This window comes from Colobus angolensis, unplaced genomic scaffold (genome assembly GCF_000951035.1).
Source record: "Colobus angolensis palliatus isolate OR3802 unplaced genomic scaffold, Cang.pa_1.0 Scaffold1, whole genome shotgun sequence".
In the NCBI taxonomy this organism is placed as follows: Eukaryota; Metazoa; Chordata; class Mammalia; order Primates; family Cercopithecidae; genus Colobus; species Colobus angolensis.
This window is the reverse complement of record NW_012110918.1, coordinates 16,087,555-16,098,836: the sequence shown is the minus strand read 5'-3', so window position 1 is coordinate 16,098,836 and position 11,282 is coordinate 16,087,555. Positions and strand designations below refer to the sequence as shown.

At 58.1% G+C, this 11,282-nt stretch overlaps 1 protein-coding gene across 1 annotated transcript in view; it reads left to right on the top strand.

Annotated features, from left to right (window-relative positions):
* Positions 1-5,730, top strand: part of CBX4 (chromobox homolog 4) — an 8,392-nt gene extending 2,662 nt beyond the window's left edge. The window contains exons 4-6 of the mRNA XM_011933171.1: positions 998-1,063; positions 3,181-3,247; positions 3,491-5,730. Coding sequence (XP_011788561.1) covers positions 998-1,063; positions 3,181-3,247; positions 3,491-4,933 — 1,576 coding nt within the window. The 3' untranslated portion in view covers positions 4,934-5,730. The remainder of the gene's footprint in view (positions 1-997; positions 1,064-3,180; positions 3,248-3,490) is intronic.
* Positions 5,731-11,282: the final 5,552 nt, after the last annotated feature.

Here is an 11,282-nt window from a genome sequence, read left to right as displayed (position 1 = left end):
GTGGGGAAGTCGGTGGCAGGCACTGGGGAAGCCGAGCCGCCGAGCCCGAGCCCGGCGCCCTGTGTTGTGCTCCGCTCTCCGGGAAATGCCATCACTAATTTATGCACTAAAAGGAGCCGGAGGAGCTGGAGAGACGCGGGGCCGAGCCGGGGAGGCCGGCGGAGGGAGGGAGGGCTCAGGCACTGACTGATGTGCAGCAGAAAATGGCTCCTTTCCCCTTTCCCTCCACCGAACGGCTCCATATTGCAAAACCAAAAAAAAAAAAAAAATTAAAAAGCGACGAAAATGCAATTGTGTGCCTTCTCCCTCCTAGTGGTGCAGGGAGGGGAAGAAGAAAGGCAGAAAATGTTGGGAACTGTCACTGCAGCGCTTTTGGTGGAGAATTTTTTTTCTTTAATTTGAAATGCGAAGGCACCGGATGGAGATAGACGCGCAGGCACACGCACACTCACACACACACACACGGAGGCATATTTTTGTGTTGCTGAGTATTTGGGGTTTGCTTGCCCGTGACAGCAGGCTCCTGGGCCACGAGGGGGTGTGGGGGGGAGCTTGGCTGTTGGTGATCGGATTAGGGGTCAAATGGAGAACGACTGAAGCCCTCGCGGGGACTCGGGGCTGGGGAGAGGAGGGGGACTGCGACTTTGCATTTCGGCTGCTTTGCACGCAGGGTTCCTGGTTAGCAAAGTGGCTTTGGAACATGTCGCAGTAACATGCTTAAAATTCTTGACAACTGCAAAATAAACTGCTAGTTTCATTTTCCTTACCCCTCCCCTTTTTTCCTACCCTTGCGTGTTTATTTGAGGGGGACAGTGTATCAGGGATTATGTCAGGCCTGCAGAAATCTACCCTCCACATCCACAGCTAAATGTTCATAAAGACAGAGTAGGGCCTTATGTCTATGTCACTCCCCACCTGGAGGCCTCAGCAAAGCTGGCTTTTTTTTTTTTTTTTTTTTTTTTTACACACCGTGTCCCCCTCCCTTTTCCCTTGCAAGATATAACACGTGGGAACCGGAGGAGAACATCCTGGACCCCAGGCTGCTGATCGCCTTCCAGAACAGGTGAGCGTCCCCCACGCAGCCACCGCCTGCCACCCGTGACCGTATATGGGAATGGCAAAGGGGGCGACGCAGCAATAGGAAAGGGGCGGGTAGGGAGTTGGTGGGAGCCTCCTCCCTAACCGGCCTGGATGGGCACGCTGCGGCCCCAGCTCCTCTAACCAGCGTCCTTGGCGGTTGCTGCAGCTTGGGGTGGGGGCGGGGCAGGGCCAGGGAAGGCCAGGCTTGGGTTTTGGGGGAACTTTGGGAAGGGTGTGTGTGGGTGGCCCTGCAGCTGCCCGGAGAACTTGGGGCTGTGCCTGGTTCCCCAGGGGCCCCTCCTGTTGCAACCTGGGAGCCCCACCCCCGGAGCCTCGGTGTTGCTGTCCTGCAGCCACTGGCTGCTTGGCACCAGCACCTCGCGGTGCAGCTCTGAGGGAGCTGGCGTTGTGAAACCGCCCGGACGTCATGGAACTGAACTGAACCTGTTGGCGGCTGGAGAAAAGTTGACATGGCCTTCAAAGTGCACCCACACACCCCAGGGAATTGAAGCTTGGTCAGGAGTAGATTCTATAGGGTGCTGGGTTGCCCCCCACCCTGACCCCACTGGGCTGTTTGGCAGGGCAGGGCCACCCACCCTCAAGGCAAGGGCTCTTGACCCAAGAGCCTAGGCTGGGCCCTGCCCGGTGGCGGAGGGTGGCTGCTTCTGGGGACTCACCCTCGCGCGCACGGTTGCTTGTCACGCCGCAGCTGCTGCAGCTGGGTTCCTTGCTGGTGGCTGTGGTTCTCTGTTTCGGAGAGGGTAGAAGGGGGAAGGGCGAGGAGGGGAGGAGCAGCCGGGGCCCTTGGAGCTCGGCCACCCCGCTGCCTTCCATCTCTCCTCCCCCTTTTATTTTGCACTATTTCCTGTGGCGCGTTTGGCGCTCAAACTGTAAACTGTAGACCCTCTGAGCTAGCCACCGGCCCGGCAGGGAAGTTGCCCTCCTGCAATGCAGGGGGGCCCAGAGCCGGGATCCTGCCCCATTCCACCTGGGAGTTCACCACCCTGTAACCATGTCAGCAGCTGATGCCACGTTGCATAATGGGCCCCTGAAGAATTAAAACACAGGCTGTTGCAATGCCACGCAACTTCAGAGTCAGGCCCTGGCCCCCACCCTGGGGCATGTCAGAACTCCCCAGGGTTAGTCCAAAGGGGCATGGGGGTGGTGGCTAGAGTCTGTGAAGAACCCTTTTCTGGCCCAGGAATGGGCTGCAACTTTGGCAAACACTAGAGAGGCATCCCACTCTTCTGTGGAGGGCTGGGTAGTGCCTGGGAAGATCCAGCCCCCAACTGTAGATCACCCTTAGGCTGGCCTGAAGGCAGGAGCCTGGTGGCTGTAGTGACCGGTGCCTCCGCCCATGGGCTTTATTAATAATTTGGAAATGGAGGCAGCCAGGAGCCAGACTCCAAGGAGGAGGTGGTGCTTCTCCTAGCTGCTCTGGCCACGCCCACCTGCTCAGCTGGGAGGAGCCCAGGGTTCACCAGGTGGCTACAAACCTGGCCAGACCCTGGCCTTGGTGGCCTGCCCCCGCCCCCAGCCCCTAATTGGCTCATTTGCCGCTGTGTAAACAAGGGCGCAGCCCCTCCCCCTGTTTAGTGCCTGGCCTTTAAGAAAGAACCCTCCCTTCTGCCGGAGGCACTCGTTATCGGAATCTTAATGAGGTCATTAGCATCCCGCGCTTCTGACGGGAGGGATGAGGTCGGCGCACACCTCGCTTGGGCTGGTTTGTCTTCCCTGGACCCCAGTGTCCACCCCTCTTCGCACAGAGCCACAGGTCCAAGGCTGCGGGCATGAGTGCCAGAGGTGCAGCCCTAAGCTTCTGCCTCCTGAGCACAGAGGTGGGGCTTGGGGGGTGCTGATTCAGGTGTGGGCATCAAAGTGGGGGAGCCCTTTGCCCAGGACCTCTTGGGCAGAGGAGGGTTGGTTCGAAGGTTGAGGGCACTGAGGACTGACCCACCCTAAGCTCTTGATTCCTCTGTGTCCTGCCAGCCCTACCAGATACTCTTTGAAAGTGGGGGGCCATCACCGAAGATTCCGGAATTAGCGGGGAGGGGGTGACCCAGAGGCTAACAGCACTGCCCTCTGTTCCCTCCCCCCCAGGGAACGACAGGAGCAGCTGATGGGATATCGGAAGAGAGGGCCGAAGCCCAAACCGCTGGTGGTGCAGGTGAATACACGTGGCCGCCCCCGGGCACCCCCTTGACGTCCACCAGAGCTGCCTCCAGGCCCGGGGATGGGGGGGGTGGTTCCTCCCAGCACCCCAACCCTGCTTCCTTTCTACTAGACCTCCCACCTCCGGCCCCCCATGAGGCAGCTGCGGACCTGGTGAGGGCTGGGACACTGCAGAAACTCCCGGCATGCGGTGGGGCCGGCTTCCTCCCTCCTCTCACCCCTGCACCCGTTCCCTCAGGTGCCTACCTTTGCCCGTCGTTCCAATGTCCTGACCGGACTCCAGGACTCCTCCACTGACAACCGTGCCAAGCTGGATCTGGGCGCGCAGGGGAAGGGCCAGGGGCATCAGTACGAGCTCAACAGCAAGAAGCACCACCAGTACCAGCCACACAGCAAGGAGCGGGCGGGCAAGCCCCCGCCGCCGGGCAAGAGCGGCAAGTACTACTACCAGCTCAACAGCAAGAAGCACCACCCCTACCAGCCCGACCCCAAAATGTACGACCTGCAGTACCAGGGCGGCCACAAGGAGGCGCCCAGCCCCACCTGCCCGGACCTGGGGGCCAAGAGCCACCCGCCCGACAAGTGGGCGCAAGGCGCGGGGGCCAAGGGCTACCTGGGGGCGGTGAAGCCCCTGGCCGGTGCGGCGGGTGCTCCAGGCAAAGGCTCCGAGAAGGGCCCACCCAACGGAATGATGCCGGCCCCTAAAGAGGCTGTGACGGGCAACGGGATCGGGGGCAAGATGAAGATAGTCAAGAACAAGAACAAGAACGGACGCATTGTGATCGTGATGAGCAAATACATGGAGAACGGCATGCAGGCAGTGAAGATCAAGTCCGGCGAGGTGGCCGAGGGGGAGGCTCGCTCCCCCAGCCACAAGAAGCGGGCGGCCGAAGAGCGCCACCCCCCTGCCGACAGGACTTTTAAAAAGGCGGCGGGCGCAGAGGAGAAGAAGGTGGAGGCGCCGCCCAAGAGGAGGGAGGAGGAGGTGTCCGGGGTTAGCGATCCGCAGCCCCAGGATGCCGGCTCCCGCAAGCTGTCCCCGACCAAGGAGGCCTTTGGAGAGCAGCCCCTGCAGCTCACCACCAAGCCCGACCTGCTGGCCTGGGACCCGGCCCGGAGCACGCATCCGCCCTCCCACCACCCGCACCCGCACCCCCATCACCACCACCACCACCACCACCACCACCACCACCACACCGTCGGCCTGAATCTCTCCCACGTGCGCAAGCGCTGCCTCTCTGAGACCCACGGTGAGCGTGAGCCCTGCAAGAAGCGGCTGACTGCGCGCAGCATCAGCACCCCCACCTGCCTGGGGGGCAGCCCAGCCGCCGAGCGCCCAACCGACCTGCCACCAACCGCCGCCCTCCCGCAGCCCGAGGTCATCCTGCTGGACTCAGACCTGGATGAGCCCATAGACTTGCGCTGCGTCAAGACGCGCAGCGAGGCCGGGGAGCCGCCCAGCTCCCTCCAGGTGAAGCCTGAGACACCCGCGTCAGCGGCCGTGGCGGCCGTGGCGGTGGCAGCGGCGCCCACCACGGCGGCGGAGAAGCCTCCAGCCGAGGCCCAGGACGAACCTGCAGAGTCGCTGAGCGAGTTCAAGCCCTTCTTTGGGAATATAATTATCACCGACGTCACCGCGAACTGCCTCACCGTTACTTTCAAGGAGTACGTGACTGTGTAGCTGGAGGGCGTCGGAAGGGGAAGCGCCATTCCCGCGGGGGGGCGGGGGGCTGAGCACCTGGGGCCTCGGGGCGGACTCCCCTCTCGCCAACCCGCCAACCGCGAGAGACCCGGGCTGGCCCCCAGGGTGAGGACGCCCGGAGCGGAGGTAACCATGTTCCCCCTGCGGCGGCTGTCAGACTCGGGCAGAGGCCCCGTTCCACGCGGTGCCGGCGGGGCTCGCCCTCTCCTGCCCTTCCCTGCTGGAGATGGACCCCCGGAACGAACAGGGCAGCTCTGCGCCCGGCCTCAGAGTTCTAGTATTATATTTTAACCGTGCTAACTTGTCAAGTGCTGACTCTACTCCCGTTTGTACGTGGTGTTATTATTGAAATGTATTGTTTGAGCTCAAAAGGCCCGACCACCCCTCTTCGGGCTGCTATATATATATTTATTTGTAGGTATTTATATATTGAAATATAAAGACCTAGATTTATGGAGTTTCCTCTAGATCATGTTATATTCTATATCAAACAAACTATTTTCTTTTGACCTTTTTTCCCCTCCATCCAGTATTTCGGTTGACTTCATTTTCTCCCCTCTTCCCGTTCCAGGAACTGCAATACCAGTAACCTTGGTATATATTTTTTGATACTGTACACATGGATGTGTTGTTTCTATGTGCAAAAAAAAAAAAAAAGTTTGTTAAAAGGCTACACGAGCTCTCTAGAAACTGCTGCTACTAGAAATGTCTAAACTATAAGCTTCCAACTATTACCTGCTTGAATGTAAATATTAAATGGAGATGTTGAAGGTGCATTTTCGCTGTTTGAGATGAGCTCAGAAAGGAACATCAGAGGCAGGGAGGGGCCGGAACCCTCTGGCCACCAACTCCGCCTTCAAGCCCTGTGCTGAACCTTTGCACCAGCAAAGTGGGCTGGTTTTGCGGGCCGCAGCGCCGGCGCAGGAGGGTGACCCCGCTCCCTGGGAAGTCGAGAGGCGCCCGACTGTAAAGGGGAATTCCTGCGGGGGGGTGGGTGTGGGAGCCGTCCCCGCCCCCAGGGCTTTCCAGTCGGCGGTGCCCACTGCACTGGCAAACACTGCGTTCTAGGTAGGGGAGGAGGGGGTGCAGGGGTGGGCAGCGTGGACACGGGGGCGGGGCTAGTCCCCCTCGCGGCACCCACCGGGCAGCGGCTGACCTTTGGCTCTCCTCCCCTCCAGCCCCCACCCCTGGGGCTCAACACACCCAGGCGCAGGCCCTGGCGGGGCAGGGAGGTTCCTTAATAACCGCGCCCGGTAGGGCAGGTTCCGCGGGGCGGGGACCCCCAGCCTCTCCGCGTCCCCGGCTGGCATCGCCGGCCCCGCCCCACCGAGGAAGCTGCCGAGGCCCTTGCTCTCCGGGCTCTCTCCCCGGAAACCACCAGGCCAGAGGCTCCCACTAGAGGCGCGGCGACCGCGGCCGGGTGGGGGGCGGGGGGCTTCCTGCGAGATGGATGGGGACAGGAGGGCGGGCGAGCGAGGCCTGCCACCCCCACTTCCTTAGCGAGGAGAACTGGGACTCCTCACCCTTCTCCCTTGGGGTGGCAAGGCCAGGGCCCTTGGTGTCGCTTGGGAGGAAGGGGTTAAGGGTCCGGAGGGGGCGACGGGACTGGGCCGAGCTCTGGAGTGCAGCTCAGCTGGCCAGGAAGCCGCGACCCGGGAATGCGGCGGCGGTGGCCAGCTTTCTGCAGACGCAGCGATCTTCCTCCTGGTCGAGGTGGCCGCACAGGGCCGGGGAACGCGGGGCTGGGGGCCTGGCAGGCGCGGGGCTGCTCCCGGCCTCCGAAGCCCTTCCCCTGCCCACTTGGGACCAGGGGGCCCGGGCCTGTGCGGGGCGCCAGGGCGGAAGAGGTCAACGTGGTTCAGAGAGGTGGGGGGTGGCGAGGTGGCGAGAGAGCCAGTGTGGGGAAGGCTGGGGAGAGATGAGGGCCAGGAGGGCGGGGAGGCCTGAATGCGGACAGTGTGGCCAGTGTTGGCTGCAGGCCACCAGCGGCTGGACGTGGGGGAGGGGTGCCCAGCAGGGGGGGAGGGGAGGGGGAAGGGAAGTTCTTTAAAAAAAAAAGCCGTTAGGAGTTTCTAGCCCTGGCTTTTGTGAGCGGTCCCTCCCACTCCCCCCGTCACCCCAGCCCCATTTAGAGTGAGTTACATACTCCCCTCCCCCTCCACGGAATGAATGTCCTTTGCCACCCCTGGAGTGGAAGGAGGGTGATCTTGCTTCTGGCAAACTGCCTGCTGGGCACGAGAATTGGGCCTGTCCTTCACCGGCTGGTACACAAAGGCCCATGCCAGGCATGGACGTGGTCTCCCTGTTTTTCTAGCTGAGGAGAACTGAAGACTCAGGATGGGAAGGGAAACCTCTTGTTCAGGCCTGCACAGTTAGTCCTTGGTGGTGTGCCCCACCCTGTGGGTGGCTTCTGCCTGGCTGGGTCTGGGGTGGGGGAGAGGGGAGGTAGAGGATGGCACTCCCGCAGAGCAGGGATGGAAACCTTTCCACTACCATTCCTGGAAAGGCGTGGCCTGCAGGTGGCCTGAGGCCTTCAAAACCAGGCCTGCTAGCAGAGCCCTCGAGTGGAGAAGGGTGGTCCTGGACAGAGCCTGAAGCCTGAGGTCAGAAGGCAGACAATGGGCAGAGGCCATGGGTGGGTCAGGAAGAGCTGCTGGGATATCAGCCTGCTGCCAGACCTAGCAGAGTGCCTAAGACCTCCTCTGCCCCCACAGGGTCCAAGACCCCTTCTGTCCCTAGAGTGTCCAAGACCCCCTCTGTCCCTAGAAGGAAAGGGACATTTACTGACCTTCTGAGACATGCCAGGTGCCACTGGGCTTGTGGCTGTTGTTCAATTCAGTCCTCACAGGGGTTGGGCTTCCCTGTGGGAGGAGAGTCTGAGGTCCTGATAGGCAGACAGCCTGCCCAGGTTCCATGCTGATTCTAGAGCCCAGCTGGCTGCTCCACCACCTGCAGGGAGACACCCCATGGCCACCTGCCCCAGGGCCTCTTAGACACAGGCCTTCCAAGGTGTCAAGGGTTTGGAAATGCTCCAAGGGGGTCAGGGGCCCTGGCACTGGGACAGGAGGGTTTCTCCTCAAAGGGTCTTTGGGGTGGGGAGAGTCCAGCTGCCCCGGTTCTCCTGGGTGTAGACTGCCTCTTCCTAACCCTGGATGTCCCTCAGTGCCCAGCACGTCACAAGCAAAGGGTAATAAAACCTCTGTTTGAGCCCAAGCTCAGGGAGGAGAAGGAAAGCAGGGCACTAGGTCTTAACCTTGCACACTGGGAAGCCCACGTATCTTTATTTTTTCTCGAAATGAATCTTTCTAATGGGGCTGAGCCTCCAGCATCCAGGCTGGAGTTCACCCAGCGCAGAGAGAGGAGCACTTGTGTATCCACCCCTGAAAAGCGAGCCCTGCCTGCCCCAGCCCCGCCCCAGTCTCTGGTCTCGGTGTAGCCTGCCCCTCCCCCAGCTCATATGCAGAAGAGCCAAGTTCAGCCTTTTAGCATTTGCTCCATCCCTGGATCCCACTGGGGCCAATGGAGAGGAGATCCACAGATCCAGGGTGCTTTGGGTCCAGTGTTGGCAGATTGAGCAAATAAAAATCTAGGGCGCCCAGTGAAATTTGAATTTCAGATGCATGATGCATAATTTTTTAGTGGAAGTATGTCCCATGAAATGTTGGAGACATACTTCTACTTTTTAAAAAAAGGGATGTGTTGTTTATGTACAATTCAGACTTTAGTTGGCCATCCTGGATTTTATCTGGAAGCCCACTTTTGGTCCTGTGTCGTCAACAGGATCAGTCCTTGGCCACAGGGATGTTCTAGTCCAGTAGGAGAGAGAAGGCACAGGAAGCTGAAAGCCACCTGTCCTGCCACTGTGGTTATGATACTGCATGTTGTCAGGCACAGAACATGCTGGATGACTGCATGACGGTAGGGTCCTCACCTGGTGTTTAGTGGGGGCTGGGTAGGGGTTCTCGGGTTCTCTGTGCATGTGATGCAACCCAGAGAAGTGGGGGAGACCAGAATGGGTCCCTCTGCCATTTGGCTCATGTTAGGCTCCTCCCCCACTCCTGCCAGCACCAAACAGCAAACTTCTAGAACAAACAAGGGAGACTTGGCTGATGCACCAACTCCCCTCACCAGAGAACGTTTACCTGCCCACAACTCCATTTCTTGGTTACCTTAAGGGGTGAGCCAAGATAGTGAAGATGAATTGGGTCAGGAGAGAACCTTGAGCACTCCTGGAAAACCCCCTAAGTAAACACACAGGTTGTCTTTTCACCAGGGAACAGTAAACATCTTGTGTCAGATCTAAATGCCTTCTAACGATTTCTGGCCTGGAGTCTTAGTTTGACTGAGGTATGGACACACAGTCATATTTACCTCTAAAGAACTCTCCTGACCCCTCTCCCCCTCTCTAAAGCTCTCTGCCTTCTTCCCTCAGTTCCAGCTGGGGGGATTATCTGTGGATCTGAGACCTCAGCCTCAGCCTCCCCAACTTTATCCTGGATCCCTAAGAGTGACATTGGGACAGGAGAGAGTTAGGACGAGCCGCAAATTGGCAAGCCTGCACTTGTACAAGATCAAATCTTCTTTCTTCTCCAAATAAACGTATTCTCTGGTTCTGTGTTCTGGTGGCTGCTCCTCTAAGAAGGTGACTGCTGGGCGGAGGAAATCCTACTGAAGGTTGTTATTCTTGGACACAAGTGTCTACTTCCTGCAGCCACCACACCCCCAACTCCCTCCTCCTGCTCCTCTCTTCCCGTTGCAGTAAATGATAACAGTTAACACTGATTGAGCTTACTATGTGCCAGGCACTTTAGGGGGATTATCTCATTCAATCTTCACATCTGGTGAGGTGGGGAATGTCATTGTCCTTATCTCACAGGTGGCAATATGGAGGCTTGAGTAACCTGCCCAAGGTCAAACAGCCGGTCAATGAGGAAAGAAGGATTTAGAGCTAGCGTCATCTGCCTCCCAGGGTCCTGCTCCCAATTTCCAGGGTTCTGTGAGTCCTTCAGAGGCCAGTTCAGGCCCCATCCCCTCCCTGAGGTTGTTCTAGATTATTCCAGCCTTTACCAGGGCCTGCTCTGCTGAATTATTGACATATTCACTGTTTACTGCCTCCCACCCCCGCCCACTACTCATTGTCAATCAATTGCACATTGCAGCACACATGTGTGCATGGGCCTGGATTCTCCAACTAGACAGAGACTGGAGTTCCTGAAAGGAAAACTGTGTGTCTTGGGTGTCGTCTCCACTCCCTCAGCTCCTGCACAGTTCTTAAATAGAAACCTCAGAATCTGATGCCTTGTGTGTGTCTGTATGGAACTGTGTGAGTGTGTGTGTGTGTCTGTGAGAGAGAAAGACTGGGGCTTTCAGGCAGGGAAGCCAGTTCCTGCTCTGCAAGCCATTAACATCACCCACAAACCAAGGGCCCAGGGCTGCCCCAAGGAGCTGCAGCATTCAGGAGACTCATCTCCCCCCAGCCCAGAGGCTGTTCCCTCTCTCCCCACCATGGGCAGAGCAGACATGTGCACACTCAGCTGCTCTGGGGTCCTGCTGCCCCCTGGCTCTCCACCTGATCCATTTGTGAGAATTTCAGGAGACTCCAGGTAATTATGTAGTAATTGAATTTGGGGAAACAGACCCTAAGGATAATCCTGGAGTAAGTTCCAGAAGGCTCATGGTTGAATTTCTGTATTTAGCCTAGTGGTACATGTTATACATTTCTTTTTCTTTTCTTTCTTTTTTTTTTTGAGACGGAGTTTCACTCTTGTTGCCCAGGCTGGAGTGCAATGCGTGATCTTGGCTCACTGCAACCTCCACCTCCCGGGTTCAAGCAATTCTCCTGCCTCAGCCTCCCGAGTAGCTAGGATTACAGGCGCCCATCACCATGCCTGGATAATTTTTGCATTTTTAGTAGAGACAAGGTTTTGCCATGTTGGTCAGACTAGTCTCAAGCTCCTGAGCTCAACTGATCCACCCGCCTCAGCCTCCCAAAGTGGTGGGATTCCAGGCATGAGCCATCGCACCTGGACACACGTTCTATGTTTCTAACAGCATGGCAACCACTTTACCCTTATGTAGGCAACTTTAACACGCAACTGAGGATGGCAGAGATGTGGGTATGCATGTGACCACACACACACACACACACACACACACAGCAACACACAGAGGACAAAGCACACTTTGATTTTTGGATCTGGTCTTCATGTGAACTGTTTGGATAAGGCCTGACACATAAGAGCTTACTAACTGTTGGCTGTGATTATTTCTCTTAACCAGAAAACTTGATTGCCTACAAGTTTTCAAATCTAGTTTGGGGCAGAGGGCT